Source organism: Melanerpes formicivorus, unplaced genomic scaffold (genome assembly GCF_026170545.1).
Source record: "Melanerpes formicivorus ecotype bairdi unplaced genomic scaffold, bMelFor1.0.p_v2 SCAF_4, whole genome shotgun sequence".
In the NCBI taxonomy this organism is placed as follows: Eukaryota; Metazoa; Chordata; class Aves; order Piciformes; family Picidae; genus Melanerpes; species Melanerpes formicivorus.
In genome coordinates, this window is record NW_027142356.1 from 8,864,918 (window position 1) to 8,882,306 (window position 17,389).

The following is a 17,389-nucleotide window of genomic DNA, read 5'->3' on the forward strand; positions in this document are numbered from 1 at the left end:
GTCCTCAAATGCTTGGATTACTCAATTTTTGGCAAAAGAGGTTGAGGAGTGGATTTTCCTTACGTGCAGAATTAAATGGGGATGAGGTTTGTTACACCAATAGTAGGACTGAGGAGGGATGATTTCCAAGGAAAGCATCATAGTGTTAAATCTTGTTTATGTAGTTATTTTGGGTTATACAAAATATTAGTGAAGTACTTGGTTATATTTTGCTCTTAATTTTATGCTTTAAAAGTAAGATATTTGGTTCTAATTGGAAAAACTAATGTTGGAAAAAATGTTAGTGTTTTTGAGTAGAAGCATCCATTTAACATGTTGTGCAAAGTTTAAATTTCACATCAGTTTTAAGCAAAATAAAACTACTTTCATAGAATTAATGAATGATCTCTTGGCAACCTAGTGTTGGCCATGTGCTCCTGAAGGCGATCTTTCAATTGCATAGGGATGTGGTGAGAGAATTCGGTTTTATCTACTGCTGCTTCTCAACTACACTGAGGAAGTGAGACTAGATTACTGTTCCATAAAGAGGATACACAAACCCAGTAACGTTTCAGCTGTTTTTGAGACTGCAGAATTTAAACTTTCCTTGAGATTCCAATTTGAAATATCTCTGGTCCAGACAAGCTTTCAGATGCTTTTTTCTGTATTTTTCTAATAGATACATTTTATTTGGTACATTGTAATTCGCTACCAGATTTCTACCAAATACAGATAAAATGAAGCTGCATTCTGTTTTACCAATTTAAATCTGTGATCTTGGGTTTTTTCTACTTTAATCCATGGCTAGTAAATACCTATTTGCTATTTATATTAGAGAGCCATTGCATCCAGTTGCCTTAATTGCATAGAAGAAAACTGATCTTGACCATTTGAAGCTTCATGTATTTCTAAAATGTCTGTAACGTCTGTATAATTGCAATAAAACTTTTTTAATGTATTACAGCCACTCTTGCAAGAGGCATTTGTCACTACCTTTACTTGAATGTTCAACTATTTGTTAAAAGAAAAACAAACATTCTTTTTAAAAAGGTAAGCACGCCTTGTTGTTTGCATTTTTAACTTCTGGAGCATACATTAAAGATGCTGTTCTTGCGTTATGCCAACAGTCTTTCTCCTTTTTACTAAAGGAGTATCAAGAGTCCTTACTCAAACACTTCACAGTAAATGGTTTGAAAGACCATGCAGGAGCATTTTTCACTATTCAATTCCTAAACATTTGAGATGTTGATTAAGTCGAAGGTGCAGCAAAGTGTATTTCATGAGGAGGAGAAAGTTACCCTGGAAACGAGTTGCTTATTTTTTAATGAGGAAGAACAACTAAGCTGTCTTCCCAGTGACATTCAGGTCCAGCTCTGAGGAGCCCCTGTGCAGTCCTGCATCTGCCAAGCAGCTACTTAGCCTAAAGCTGGGATGGTATCACAGGTTAGTAATTGAAGACAAAATTTGGGAAGAGAAAGAAGGACCCTCCCTCTGCTTTCTGTCTAAACCCCACTACAACCAGACCTGGGACAGGAAGTAATTTTTTTTCCCACTGTCCAGATCTGGTCAAGAGAATTTTGGAACCCCCCTTAAGACCAACAAATTCCCCCCCCCCAGCAAAACAATATCCACCTCCACAAAACACAAATGAAACACCCCTTCCCCCCAATACATTAAATCAAAACCTCCAAACAAAACACAAAAATAAAACCAGCACCAAAGAACAGCCCCTTCATTCACTGCGTCCCTGCAGACCCAGTCTTGCATTGTTTTGGGGTGTTGAGTGCTGTGCTGCTGGCGCTGGCGGATGAAAACCTTCCGAGCTCCCTTCTCTCTGCCTTCCCCGTTATCTGCAGCCTGCCGGCGGAGCCCGGCCGCGGGGCGGACCGCTACCCGCCCACACTGCGGCGGGGACAGGGTCAGGGCGCCAAGCAGGCCTCGCCTCCCGCCCGCCCCCGCCATTTTAAGCTGCTACGCGCCGGGTTGGGGGCGAGGACGGGGCGGGGAGAGGAGGAGGAGAGCCGGGGCTCAGCGGCGAGGCGCCAGCGCAGGCTGCCTGAAGGGATGGTTGAATTGCCTTGGCTGCTGAGGGCCCCTACGGCCACCGAGCTGCTGCTAGTGGCCTTGTGCTGGCTGGGCTGCTACTGGCTGCTGCGGCGGCCGCGGGCGCTGTCGGGGCTGCCGCCGGGCCCGGCGCCCTGGCCGCTGGTGGGTAACTTTGGCTTCGCCCTGCTGCCGCCGCCGCTGCTAAGGAGATGGGCGGTGGAGGTACCGGACGGCGAGCGGGGCTCCCCCGCCTTCTCCCCGCACGTCTTCCTCACCGGCCTCACCAAGATGTACGGCAGCGTTTTCCGGCTCTTCGTGGGCAGCTGGCCCGTCATCGTCCTCAACACCTTCGAGGCGGTGCGGGAGGCGCTGGTACAAAAGGCAGAGGTGTTCAGCGACCGGCCCTCCGTCCCCATTGTCGTCATGATCACTCACAAGAAGGGTAAGGACCCCCGGGGGCGGCTGCTGAGGGGCCCGGCAGGTGGGAGCCGCCGTCGCGGTGGGTCCGGCTTGGGCGAGCTGACACCGTCTGCATGAGTTGCTAGGGAGAGGAAAAGCATCCAGCAGGAGCCGTTCGGTTTTGTGGCAGCTTTGCTGGAACGTTTAAATGACTGTTGTGAGTTGCAGACTTGAACCATCTGCTTGCTTTTTGCTGATCGTGCTCGTCCTTTGAGCTGCTGGTGACAGAATGCATACGGGGAGATACTCGTCCTACCTTTAGGTGAATATGTAGCATCCCTGTGAACTCCACAGGGCTGAGATGCACATGACAGATGACCTCATGATGACCGAAATGCCTGATCCCTTTATCTTTTTTTATTTTACAGGAAAAGGAGTGGTGTTTGTGCAGGGACTTCAGGAACCCATGGCCTTTCTAGTTTTAGTTATATTAGGACAAGAAAATTGGAACACTGGCAACAGCATGGAGTAATTGCCTGCCTCCTCAGTTCTTTCCAAAGTAATGATGGCTGGGAGCAGTCTTCTGTGATGGCCCATAGCTGCCCAGCCTCTGCTGCCTGCAGGAGGGTTACTGTTGCTGAGATGTTTGCAGGTGTATTACTCAGCTTCCCAAAATCATAGAGTTTAAGATCATCAAGCCCCAGCCATTATCTAACTGCTAAGTCCGATGCTGAATCATGAAAACCTGCTGAGCATATTTTCTCTCTTCTTTTAGTAGGTCAAAGCAGAGTTCATTAGCGTTCACAAAAAAAGGTCACAGAGAGGTCAAACACGTGATGGCCTCTTGACAGAATTTCTTCATGTTTAGCTTTTAAGTCCATCGCAGGTTTAGGAACATTAGCCCAGCAGACTTGTAGTGTGCTAATTGTTGTGAAACTTGTTTGTCTTTCTGTTTTCCTGAAGCCAGAGAAATCTATTACTTAAGTGCCTGAAACATTTTTCCTCATTTTTTCTACTGTGTCAGAATTACCCCAGTAAAGATAAGAAGTAAGGGACCTAGACACTGTGTTAGAAAACAATTGGATACCATTGCTGTAATTGGTTTAAAGGATTAAAAAAAGGGAAAATATTAATGATGCTGGTGTAATGATACTGGTCTGAGACAGATCTTACTGGTGTGTGTTTGTTGTTACAGTGCATGAATATTTTTAGATCAGTACATTTATCATTTAGCAAGGACTGTGGGAGAAAAGGGAAAGAGTAATTAAACATTAAATTAGTGGTGCTGTAACAGGTGTTCAGGCTTATGGTGAATTGCCGTTTCCTTGAATGCAGTGAATTCTGTGTTTCTTGTTCTTTGCAATAGGGATGTGACATTGCTTCACATTTAGGTGTTTTTTTTTTATCTGAAAGGTCACCATATCTGCCTTCAGGCCCCAAGACTCTTACATGAGGGTTGCCTAGTTGTCCATAAAACTTAACCAAGCTGTTGTGTTGCTTACGTGAGCTTGACCAAGTTCAGCTCTAAATAACCCTGTTCTTTCACCTGCCCTATTTGAGGACACTAGTGCTACCAGCAAACATTACTTGAGAAAGGGATTCTGAGTAAGTTTTGGTTCTGTGTTTAAAGTGTCAAGGAGCAGACATTTGAATAAATTTCCTAAGGAATGTCTTCGTGCAGAGAAGATGAAGTTCAGCTGATTCTTAGATTGTTCTGACTCTTTATGATGTTCTGCTTATTTTGTTCAGGGCCTTTGGAACTAGGTCATGGGTTTGTTACTGCTATGGGTAAATAATGTAATCAGAAAATCTGTCTAGAAATCTTCCCAGCTATGTTACACATGGGATTGCAGACCCTTCTGAGTGCTGCAGCTACCTCATTTACACATCTAGAGATTCCTGTTTCTAGCTATAGATCTATTATTTATTTTTCTTTTTGAAATAGGGGCTATGAACAGTAAGTTGTAATAAAAATGTAGGTAATGATAAGGATGGTCCATCTTTCTATTCTAATGGTCCATCTTGCTATTCTAGTTTCTTGTGGCCGTTTCTCTTCCTGTTAAATTTAACGTTAAGCTTTGCACTTGGCAGAAGAATTGCTGTTACTTTTATAAAGTACCTTTTTATTTCCAGAAAAGAACCCAGATGCAGTGTCATTTTACTGGAGGAATGAAAGCAGAACTACTCTGTGTTTTGATGACTTTAACTTTCCTTAGGTTAACCATGAAAATATTAAACCTCAGAAATAGCAGGTTGTGTATTTTGTTGTCCTGTGGTACCTTTGGTGTGTGGTCTGTTAATTCAAATACAGAGGTGTTTCTGTTTGTAAGCAAGCAGTCTTTATAGTTGAAACAAAAGGATTTAATTTCAGTGGTGTTTCATTATAACACAGTCATGCAGAACACGTGCCTGGAGGCATCAAAACTCTTGAGATACAAATCAGGTAGGCTTTTGCCAAGTGTCTCTGAATCTATCCTCACCTTACCAGTTTGTTTGCAGCATGTGTATCCTGTGTTTTGAGTATTAGCTAAAGAAAAACCTTGTTTGTAGCAGGAATAGGTAGATGCACAAATGATACTGAAGTTTGTGCAACATGAAGGGGGGAAAAAGCCCTGCAAACCAGTTTGTATTTTAATATATTCTGTTCTGCCTTGGTGAAGGAATTTGTGTCTCAGGACTTTGAGGAGAAAAGGCTGACTTGTCCCAGAGTAAGAGTTCCTGCAGAACTGTTACCATTTATTATAAAGCACTTGCAGTATGCTTTCTGCATCTGTTAGTGTATTGCAAAGACTTAGAGAACTGTGAGTGTATCTATTAGAGTAATTTCGCTTGATTGGGAAGTCCTGTTCCTCCTATTCCATATCTGTTAAAAAGAACCTTATTGTTCTTCCTGTAGCTCCTAGCTCAGTGCTTGGGATATGTTTGCCATGTATCATTTCCTTCTTTTCTCGCTCTTGAGTTGCAGGCCCTGTCTAACAATTTCTTCTTGACAATACAGCATTTTGGTTTCAAACTCTTTCTCCTCCAGGTGTCATTTTTGCACCTTATGGCCCTATCTGGAAGCAACAGAGGAAGTTCTCTCTCTCAACACTGCGTCATTTTGGAGTAGGAAGACACAGCTTAGAGCCTAAAATCATCGAGGAGCTGAAGTTTATAAAAGAGGAAATGCTGAAGCATGGAAATAATTCATTTAATCCCTTTCCCATCATTCGCAACGCAGTGTCCAATGTCATCTGCTCCATGGCCTTTGGCAAGAGGTTTAACTATGAAGATGATGAGTTCAAGACGATGCTGAAGAACATGGCCCGTGCACTGGAGCTGAGCGTGAACAGCTACATGATGCTGGTCAATATCTGCCCTTGGTTGTACTACCTTCCCTTTGGACCTTTCTGGGAGCTTAGGAAAACAGAATTAGATATTACAGCTTTCCTAAAGAAAATCATTGCACAGCACAGGGATACACTGGATGCAGCACATCCCAGGGACTTCATTGATATGTACTTCATCCATGCAGAAGAGGAAAAGAAAAACAAAGAGAGCAGTTTTAATGAAGACTACCTGTTTTTCATCATTGGTGACCTCTTCATCGCAGGCACAGACACTACTTCCAACACCTTACTGTGGTGTCTGCTCTACATGTCTCTCTACCCAGAAGTACAAGGTAAGACTGGTTTTATTGCAGGCGTTTTATTCCAGACTGTAAAGCTCTAGATGAATGTTCGAAAACAGAAGCAGTGATGGTAGAGAAGTCTTTTGGGGTGCAAACAGTACGAGAGTATGTGCAACTTGAAAGGTTGATATCTAACAGGACATTCTCTATCCTGCTCTGCTGTGATGATCTCTAGTTTGGTGCTGTGTATTAAGTATCTGAATGGCCTTTTAGTCTATGCATTTCTTCTGTTCGGGGACAACTTTTATCTTTCCTGAGCAGTTCCAGGGAACCTGACCATAAAAGGTCAATTGTGGCATTTCAGGCCTGTAGTAGTGGTACAAGGGATGTGAAATATGTAAGGGTAGGGTCTGCTTTTATGCCTTCCTGAGCAGGGAGGTTTTTGAGTCTGGGAAAGTAAAACACCACCCGCTGTAGAAGATCAAATTTGAGATGGCTTAAGCAAATAGGACTTACACAAATCCATGACATCAGCTGGTCAGCATCGCTGCAAGGCCCTCTCCCCATCAGTCCTGGAATATTGTTTGTCAGGTATTTGAGATTACGAGATGTTCACGTGCCACAGCTGCTTTGCAAGTAAGCAAACAGATAGTTGTTTACAGAACACACCTGTCTTCAATAATTTCTTTAAATAGGTCAAGATCATAGTTTGTTGCACAGAATAACCAAACTGCTGAGCAAAGATTGCAAATTAGGGCATCAGTTCGGTAAACAGGAGAGAGAGTCCACCAAGGACAAAGTAAAATTCTATTGCATAGACTTATTCTTCTATTTGTAATGGTTGTGTGTTGCCACTGCTTGACTTGATATGCAAGTTAGATAAATCAGATACATTTTGAGATGCATAAGATTTTTGTGTTTGGGATTTTATTAACTCTTCCCTACTGCATTGTACCATACATATCTGCTACTTATTTTTCTCTCTTCTGCTGACTTCCAACAGTTCTCTTGTTGCTCTCTGATTTGCCTTTGCCATGGCTGTAGTCAAATAATATAAATAAGCTAAGTAGAATAGAATAGAATAAACCAGGTTGGAAGAGACCTTCAAGATCATCACGTCCAACCTATCACCCAACACCACCTAATCAACTAACCCATGTAACCAAGTCAAGTCAAGTCTCCTCATGAACACCTCCAATGACGGCGACTCCACCACCTCCCCGGGCAGTCCATTCCAATGGGCAATCACTCTCTCTGTGTAAAACTTCCTCCTGACCTCCAGCCTGAACTTCCCCTGGCGCAGCCTCAGACTGTGTCCTCTTGTTCTGGTGCTGGCTGCCTGGGAGAAGAGACCAACCTCTGCCTGTTTACAACCCCCCTTCAGGTAGTTGTAGAGAGCAATAAGGTCACCCCTGAGTCTCCTCCTCTCCAGGCTAAGCAGCCCCAGCTCCCTCAGCCTCTCCTCATAGGGCTTGTGTTCCAAGCCCCTCACCAACTTTGTTGCCCTTCTCTGGACTCGTTCCAGCAAGTCAACATCCTTCCTAAACTGAGGGGCCCAGAACTGGACACAGTACTCGAGGTGTGGCCTAACCAGTGCAGTGTACAGGGGCAGAATGACCTCCCTGCTCCTGCTGGCCACACTGTTCTTAATGCAGGCCAGGATGCCATTGGCCCTCTTGGCTGCCTGGGCACACTGCAGGCTCATGTTCAGCCTACCATCAACCAGCACCCCCAGGTCCCTCTCTGCCTGGCTGCTCTCCAGCCACTCTGACCCCAGCCTGTAGCACTGCATGGGGTTGTTGTGGCCAATGTGCAGAACCCGGCACTTGGATGCATTAAATCTCATGCCGTTGGACTCTGCCCATCTGTCCAGCCTGTCGAGGTCTCTCTGCAGAGCCTCTCTACCCTCTAGCAGATCAACTCCTGTCCCCAGCTTGGTGTCATCAGCAAATTTACTGATGATCGACTCAATGCCCTCATCCAGATCATCAATAAAGATGTTAAAGAGGATGGGGCCCAGCACTGATCCCTGGGGGACTCCACTAGTGACTGGCCGCCAGCTGGATGTGGCACCATTCACCACCACTCTCTGGGTTCGGCCATCCAGCCAGTTCCTAACCCAGCTCAGAGTGCTGCTGTCCAAGCCATAGGCTGACAGCTTGGCCAGGAGTTTGCTATGGGGGACGGTGTCAAAGGCCTTGCTGAGGTCCAGGTAAACTACATCCACAGGCTTCCCCACATCCACCAGGCGGATCACCTGATCATAGAAGGAGATCAGGTTGGTCAGGCAGGACCTGCCCTTCCTAAATCCATGTTGGCTGGGCCTGATCCCTTGGCCATCCTCTAAGTGCTGTGTTAATGTACTCAGGATGACCTGTTCCATGATCTTGCCTGGCACTGAGGTCAGGCTGACAGGCCTATAATTCCCTGGCTCATCTAACCGGCCCTTCTTGTGGATGGGCACCACGTTGGCCAGCTTCCAGTCCTCTGGGACATCTCCAGTGAGCCAGGACTGCTGAAAAACGATGGAGAGCGGCTTGGCCAGCTCCTCTGACAGCTCCCTCAACACCCTAGGATGGATCCCATCTGCTCCCATGGACTTGTGGGGATCCAGGTGGCTGAGCAGATCACCTACTACCCCATTTTGGAACAGTGGAAAACTATGCTGCTCCCTGGCTCCTTCTGCCAGCTCTGGAGGCCAGCTGTCTGGAAGACATTCTGTCCTGCTAGTAAAAATTGAGGCAAAGAAGGTGTTAAGTATCTCTGCCTTTTCCTCATCCCTTATCACAACGTTCCCCTCCGTGTCCACCAAGGAGTGGAGGTTGTCTCTGCCCTTCCTCTTGCTATTAATGTATTTATAGAAGGACTTTTTGTTGTCCTTCACAGCAGAGGCCAGACTAAGCTCCAAATGCGCTTTTGCCACCCTAATTTTCTTCCTGCAAGACCTAGCAACATCCTTAAATTTTTCACGGGTTGCCTCCCCTCTCTTCCAAAGGTGATACACCCTCTTTTTTTCCCTTAGTTCCATTAAAAGTTCATGAACCATCCAGGCTGGCCGTCTGCCCTGGCAGCTCATCTTCTGGCACACTGGCACAGCCTGTCCCTGAGCCTTCAACAGTTCTTCCTTGAAGTAGGACCAGCTCTCCTGGACCCCTTTGTTTTTAAGGGCTTTATCCCAAGGAACCCTCTGAATTAGTTCCTTGAGTAGCCTGAAGTCCGCCCTCCGGAAATCCAGAGTGGAGGTCTTCTTGCCGCCCCTCTTGGCTTGACCAAATAATGAGAATTCAATTATCTCGTGGTCACTGGCCCCTAAGCACCCTCCAACCACCACATCACCCACCAACCCTTCCCTATTGGTGAAGAGGAGGTCAAGCATAGCCTTGCCCCTGGTAGGCTCTCGGAGCACCTGGGATAAGAAGCTGTCCTCCATGCATTCTAAGAACCTCCTAGATTGCCACTTCTCTGCTATGTTAAGATCCCAGCAGATATCAGGCAAGTTGAAGTCACCCATGAGAACAAGGTCAGGCGATCTTGAGACAGCCTTAAGCTGCCTATAGAATGACTCATCAACATCCTCCTCCTGGTTGGGTGGTCTATAACAGGCTCCAACCAGGATGTCAGCCCTGTTGGCCTTCCCTCTAATTCTTACCCAGAGGCACTCAACCCGATCGTCCCTAATCTCCGTCTCAATGGCATCTAGTGCCTCCCTGATGTACAGGGCCACCCCTCCACCCCTTCTTCCTTGCCTGTCTCTCCTGAAGAGTCTGTAGCCATCAACTGCAGCACTCCAATCATGTGAGTCGTCCCACCACGTCTCTGTGATGGCAACTACATCATAACTTTCCTGCTGCAGCAAGGCTTCCAGCTCCTCTTGTTTGTTGCCCATGCTTCATGCATTAGTGTACATGCACTTCAGCCCAGTCCCAGAGTGTATCACTTAGTTGTGGAGGGTCATTCTCTTCCTTCTAGTATCCCATTCCTTATGTGTCCTGATTGCCTGAGAGTCATATGTGGGCCTCTTTTTATCCAGGAAGTACTTGAACTGCATGAATTTTAGCAGCAGCAAATATTACAGACATGGAAAGGCACATGAAATGCTACCAGGGGAAAAATCAGAAAGAATCTATTTGTTCATGGAAGACAATTTTGCTTTTCACAGGGGACAGGAGTGTGAGAGTGCATGACTGTGTGTGAGGGTGCATATAGGGAAGCAATGGCGTGTGTTTGGTGTGGTCTGTTCCCTCACTTGGTTTTAGTCCTTAATTTCTCAAGATCTGTGGGATTTTTAAATGCATGAAATGCACTGAAGCTGTTTGAATACCATGTTGTAGCAGAGAGCTCTTGAAGTCTATATTTTTGCAATTGGTGATGTGATTGATGGCTTTCTCTGTAGCTCCACATGTCAGTACAAACTTTGAAGAAATGTTATTCAGGATATAAAGCTGGTGTGATGCTTGGCATGAGACAGTCTCCATTCTTTATTATTATTTTTAATGTTGAAAACTTTACTAATGTAAATTACTGTGGCTGTGCATCTCTGAATACAGGGCTATAACAGGTCATTTAAAAAGCAGCAAAATCCCACAGAGGAGGCAAACAAGAGCCACACCAAATCTGTTGTTACTGAGGTATTTTTGCACTCTGTGTTCCTCATGTAAGAACTTGTTTTCCTGGCTAACCCAGTAGGCGGCAGCAAATGTTTGTTGAACACATATCGTGGTATTTCCAAATGCTCCTCTGAAAACAGAAACTTTTTTGCATTGAGCTTTTATTTACTCTTGAATCAGTACTAAGAAGAGAAAAGAAAAAAGAAACTTGGAATATGAGCAGCCTGGATTCTGAGTCTTGGAAAAAGGCAAGCAGGACAACCACACTGTATTCAGGGTATCGAGGCTAAAAACTGACTTTTTTCATTAATGATTCATTTTTTAAGTTGTGTCTTTCAAGATTGTCTTTTTGTGCAGCCTGATTCCAAGTTAGGTGAAAGAAAAGGTGTGTCATTCTCTATGTGGGTAAAGCAAATCTTGCATCGTGGAAACTTCCACAAAGAGCATTAATTGTATGCTGAGCCTTTAGTGACATGGAAGGAGCAAAGAAATATTTTGATGCTTTGTGCCTCACATGAATTTGAGGAGAGAGAAGCTCATTAGTTTTTGGTTTTCCTTTGCAGAAGTTCTTTGTTGGGGAAGGAACTGGGAACTAGCTGAGTTTTGGTTTCTGAGAATAGAAAGTAGGAAGCAGCAAAATAAATGGCTTCAACACTTGAGATAACAGCACAAGAATTTTTGTTCCAGAATGAAGTATCTGAAGCAACTGCATGGCAGGCTTTCTGAACACTTCACCACCTTTCCCAGTTCTGAGAACTGGATATTTCCAGGGACAGAGGCCACATGGGACACACACAGCCTGTAGTCTCTTTTTCTTAATTTTTTTAATGCAGGCCAGAAGCTTGTTTTCACCATTCACATCACTGTGTAGTTAAACCTCTAAACTGGGATTATGAATACATTTGGAACTGGAACAGAACTCTTCCTGCACTTTTCCAGTACACAAGTGCTAGCAATGTCTGTCATCTCAGTAACTTTATTCTTGACAGTTGTCAAGATTGCACTTGGTTGTTTTATTCTTAAGGCTTATCTTGGCATGGTTATATGTAGTAATTTTTGTCAAATCTAGGTAAACAATGAAGTGTTGGCAAGTGAAAGTAAGATGATGTCTTCTCACATACTGTGCCTCTTTTTCTGTTTTTCTTATTCCCTTTGAATAGAGAAGGTTCAAGCAGAAATTGAAGCAGTTCTGGGACGTGACAAAGTTCCCTCTCTTACCTACAAGGCTCAAATGCCCTTCACGGAGGCAACCATTATGGAAGTGCAAAGGATGACAGCAGTTGTTCCCCTTTCTATCCCTCGAATGGCCTCAGAAACCGCTGGTAAGCATTTGCAGAGACTTGTTAGAACAACATTTCTTTTGTGGATGAAGATCTGGTGAGAATTTTTAAAGACCTCGTTTATTAGACATGTAACTCAAGTTTATAGAGTAGGTGGGCTGGAGATGCTGATGTCTGACCTAGCAGCCAGAAGTTTTCTAATTTAGAGCAATTTCTTTTCTGGGGTCAGCTTATGTTGACTGATGTGCCTAGTGGTAGCTGGCAGCTGAGACTTCACCTTTGTACCTGAAGCAGCAGAGTTTGTTTTGGCCATCTGACGTGGATCTGAAGACATCAATTTGGAGCAGTTGGTTTGCTGAAGCTTGAAATGTTTATACCATTGAGCTCTGCCTCTGTGGAAGATGTTAACGAGTATTCTTTCCCAAGTCATACTGTTTGGCTCTTTTATCATAAACACAGGTGAACACTGGCTAAAGTGAGTGGGAGGCAGCAATACTTGGCTTTCAAACCCATTCTGAATTGTTCTGCTTTTTAAAATGTTTTGGGCTTGCAGGACAATGAGGTACAGCAAGCTGAAATGAGACAAGTCACTTCAAAACCCTTTTGTGACGAGTTCAAACCCTGTTCCACTTCCTCACCTCCACCTTCACTGTGGTGGGGCTCTGTGACAGCACAGGAGCAGGAGGAAACTAGGTCACAGCACTTCCCTGCAGCAAAGTGCATTCTAAACAGCTGCTGCTGCTTTTTCCCCACAGGGAGCTGTTGGTATAACTTGGTGTTTTTCCAGCTGCTGTGGCCTGTGTGATTCTGACTCAAGAAGGCTGGCAAGAGATCACCTTTGCCTTAAGCTCCTGCTACACGTGCAGCCCACAGCTAGGCATATGTATCATTTTTTGTGGCATCTTCTAGTTGTCTTTTGAATAGTATGTCTCTCATGTTTACTGCTAGCAACTTGTCATATCCTCTGTCTGTGCTTTTGTTTAAAGTGCTGCAGGGATATACTATTCCCAAGGGCAGTGTGATTGTGCCCAACTTGTGGTCAGTACACAGAGATCCTAACATTTGGGAGAAACCAGATGAATTTCTGCCATCAAGATTTCTGGATGAAAATGGCCAGCTCATTAAGAAAGAGACCTTCATTCCATTTGGAATGGGTAAGTATTGTGAAGGCAAAAACTGTGAATTCATTAGCAACACAATAAAATTACAAGTTCAAATGTTGGTTGGGAAAAACTGTGGAAAACAATTTCAACTGTTTGAAGAGATGACCCAAAATGTGGAAATTCTCACTGAACACCCAATATATATAGTCACCAAGGGAGATTTTCCAGGCTGCCGAGCTTCTTCTCTGTGGAGAGGGTGAGAAGCAAAGCCAGCAGACACACCAGCAAGCAAGCAAGCCCCTCTCCATAGCAGAACTGCATTTATACTGCATTTATATGCTGTGGTCAATGTCTTAATTAACTGGAAGGGCAAGTCCCAGACCGACGGGTGCCACAGCAAGCCTGGCTCAAGGTCTGTCAGGACTCTATCCTTGGGAGTGGGTAGTTTGCACCTGCCACAGTAAGGTACCCACATGTAGTCAGTTGCAGGTGGGGGCTGGTGGTAGTTTGAATGTAGGGCTTTGGAGGCATGAGATGTAGAAGTTGCCCTGGAGTCAACTACAGCCACCATTATTGCAGTTGGTGGCTCGCAGAATGGGTGGGGATCCTAAAGTCTCCAGTTGCCAGGCAGAAATGATGAGCTGCCCTTTGATAATACTTTTGCAATTAATGTAAATGCTGTTAGTCGGAAATGGTACTGCTGAGCAAGGCTCAGACTCAAATATGGGAAAGAGAGTTGATAGCTGTTCAGCCTTTGTGCTAGCACAAGCACTGAATGTGTGTTAACAAATGGATCAGCAGTACAAAACCAATAACGTGTCTCTTCTAACTGTTCTCTAGGTAAACGTGTGTGCATGGGAGAGCAGTTGGCAAAAATGGAGCTGTTCTTGATTTTTGTGAGTTTAATGCAAAGTTTTACCTTTTTATACCCTGAAAATGCTTCAAAGCCGTCTATGGAGGGAAGATTTGGTCTGACTCTAGCTCCATGTCCATTTGATATAATAGCTCTGAAGAAATGATGGACGATTAGAAAAGATTAAGCAAAGAACTACTGCACTTTAAAAATCCAACTCTGTTTCTAGCTTATTTTGTTACTTTCCAGGAAAACACCAACTGCACAGGCTTTCATAGTCATTGAGAGTGATCCATTTATACCTCTTGAAAGAGAACATCTCTCTTTTTTTTTTGTTTTTTTTGTCAGCTCTTGCGTTCCACAAATTAACTGATAGTGAAGTTTCCAGTTTGCTGTTAGAACTTGCTGGGCTTAACCCCTTTGTCTATAAGCTCTTAGTAGCAGGGTTTTTTTTAATGGTAATACTGAGAGAATGGTCCAAAGTATCTGTTAATGCCTTAAGAAATAGTAATTGTTATTTTGGTATAAGCAGAATGTAAACATGTAATTTACCAAATGAGTGAAGGACATCCATCTGATAGTAAAGGGATTAATGAAAGGTTGTTAGCATTTTCTGTATGAAGAAACATTATAACTGAGCTTAAATAATGACTAAACAACACTTCTTTTAACCTTGGAGGAATCTTTCTTGCAAGTAACTGATAGGTGTATCTTGAATCAGTATCTTGATCCCTGGATCCAAATATTCCTAACTGTCAGGGCTCACTTACAGGCAAGTAGATTCCAACTCTGAAAACTCAGGTTTGGAAACCAAATGAATCCTTGACTGTATCATATTCTGAACCTGAAAGGAGTGTGGTAGTGACTGGATGCAAATGTTTTATCTCAGAATATAAATGAGAGCAGACTTCTCTAACAAGAAACAGAAGTCTGTGCTCCAGTGCCAAGCACATATTCCAGACAACATCCATGCTGCCACTTTGCATTCACTGATTTCCCCACATCAGTGGCTGTAGGCTGGATGAGACCAGGATTGGGAAATCTCTATATGTGTGATCACAGAGTTGGGGCTTGCACTCAGGTTTTTCATTGACAGTCCTCGTGGACAGCACTGCCACAACCTGTCTGGCTTTGGAATCTGGAGCCTCACCTCAAATATGGCATCAGTATGGCATTACAGATGTCTTTTACACATTTAGGCATGGAACGTCAGAAATCTGACAGACTTGAGGTTTGAGGTTAAAGGCTTTCTCTATTTTATCTTCCATATGGAGTAAAAAGATCTGTAGTTCCTACAATATTAGCACCTTTGTACATGCAAAGCTGTACACCACTATCAATCCACTGTTAGGTATTTTAGAAGGGGGCATTCAGTCTTGCCTTTTAGTTGCAAGATCTCTCAAACATCAGAAGCAATCTTTTGGGGGACATGTAACAGTTAACCTTTAAATAATTGTTCTTAAATCTCTGTATACACCTTTTGATCTGGCAGAATTTTATATCACAGAAAATAAGTACATATGAACTCTTTTAAGGAATTGTGGATTTTCCCCCTCACTGGAGATCTAGAGAATATTCCCAGTCCTCCTAACGTCAGGTTTACTAGACTGGAATGTGAAATTGACTGTAAAGTGGAATTGGGTATTCCATAGCAGAAAATAAATCTATGTTGTAAAAGAAGAGTCAGCTCTTCACCTTCAACCTCTGGTTATGTTACAGTTTGACTTGAAGTTTTAAGAGCCAGGTAGTGCCTAGCAAAGATGGTAAGGTAGTTATTTTGGATGTAAATTAAGGTTTTTCTGTTACCTGTATCTGACAACAGAGTGCCTTAATGTCCAAATTAGGTATTTGGTTGGTCAGTTACTCAACTGTTTGTGTGAGAATTTCCAGTTCTCATGTTGGCTAATGTTAGTCTCTATAGGTCAGCCCATGCTTGTGGTATTTTTTTTTCTTTGTATGAAACGTAGCACGACAAACAGCTGAGTTTGGTACCAATGCAAGTAAACGTGCACTAAAGGCTGACAGTGTTGGAGTAGAAAGCACTTATTTCTGTAACTTGCTGTTTTTCAGTAAGTAAATAGATTCTGTGCAGTTGGGATTTTTGCCTGGAAATCCTTACAATGGAATATGCTTAATTGCAAAGCTGAACCTAAATGCTGATAATATTTATCTTTATGTTGAAATGCCTTTTTAAGCACCATAATAATGTTGGTGTGCAGCTGATTGTGTATGTAAAGTACCTGTCCTCTCAATCGAGGAGGACACATTTAAAAAACACTTTAGTTTGTTGTTTTACAGGTTCCAAAAAAGACACAATTCACATAATTCCCTAGTATGTGGAACTGTACCCAATTGTGCTCATTTTGCCTGCTGGCGTTAGTCTAAAATGTCACCTTTTGAAAACTGTCCTTTGAAGTTATCCTTCTACAAATAGTACTTTGGGGTGCAGTTTTTGGTGATACCTGCAATGAAATGCCACATGGCACGACAAACTGAAGGTACCAATGTGACAGTGAGACCATGTCAATGTCTGCCAGAATGCAAGAGAATGCAAGAGTTGCCAATAAAGACCTGCCTTTCATGCCTTCCAGATGCACTGAAACTTTCACAGGACGCCATGGAAGTAGCTAAACAATAGCATAAAAGCAATTCAGTGTCTGGGGGTTTAAAAGTGTGTCACTATCTTTGGTAAACTGTAAGTAAAGTGGTAGCAGATTTGGTTTGTGGTCTTCCCCTCTTTTTTTTAATTAGCAGAGGAAGCATCTCAAATGCCTTACTGAAAAATGTGTTTGTGTAAGTGGGTGGCCAGTTCCCAATGCTGAAAATGTTCTTAAAAAGGACTTCAGACTTTGCTTCAGTGTGATTTTATTTTGAATAAAGTCAATTCCCAAGTGTTTGGCAACTTTGTATAGTCATTTTAATGAGTTCCACTTGTCGGCTCAGCTTGTGGTGTTTGGTGGCCTCCATCTTACAAAGAAAGCTTTGTGTGAGAAGATATTAAAAAGTAGTTTGTATGAAGAGTGAAGGAGGTGGGAGAATGGATTGAAATTAGGAAAATACAACACCAGGCATGTTCTGATCGAATGATAGAGTATGTTTTTACAGCAGTTACTTAGAGGAGTAAAAGGAAAGGAAACAGTAAAGATGAGGAAGCTGTCAGGCAAATTGAGTTGCCACCAGGAGGAGGAATAAGGTGAGAAAGAAAACTGTGGGTAGAGTCAAGGTGTAGTTTTGTTGAACTCCTGGCAAGCAGGGGTTGGAGAGGGGAGAGGGAAAGGGGTGCCGTGGTAGAGCCTGGGATTGGGGGGTGGGGGTAGAGATCTGGGGCCTTTGACCCAGAGGGAGCCCAAGTAGAAGCAGGAAAGCCTTTCCCACAGAAAGGGAGGGCTCAGAAGGACACAACTGAAGGACCTGCGCGGCAGAAATGCGTGTGAGTACTGGCATGTCCAGAAAGTGGGGCACTGGAGAGCAGCAGCTGTGCATGGGAATCCTGTGTCCTATTCCCTGGAGCT

At 43.8% G+C, this 17,389-nt stretch overlaps 1 protein-coding gene across 1 annotated transcript; it reads left to right on the top strand.

Annotated features, from left to right (window-relative positions):
• Window positions 1-1,987: 1,987 nt before the first annotated feature.
• Window positions 1,988-16,779, top strand: CYP2U1 (cytochrome P450 family 2 subfamily U member 1). The gene is made up of 5 exons (XM_068136888.1): window positions 1,988-2,467; window positions 5,453-6,085; window positions 11,802-11,963; window positions 12,908-13,075; window positions 13,865-16,779. The coding sequence occupies exons 1-5, from the start codon at window positions 2,044-2,046 to the stop codon at window positions 14,041-14,043; spliced, it is 1,566 nt and encodes a 521-aa protein (XP_067992989.1). The 5' UTR covers window positions 1,988-2,043; the 3' UTR covers window positions 14,044-16,779.
• The last annotated feature ends 610 nt before the right edge of the window (window positions 16,780-17,389 follow it).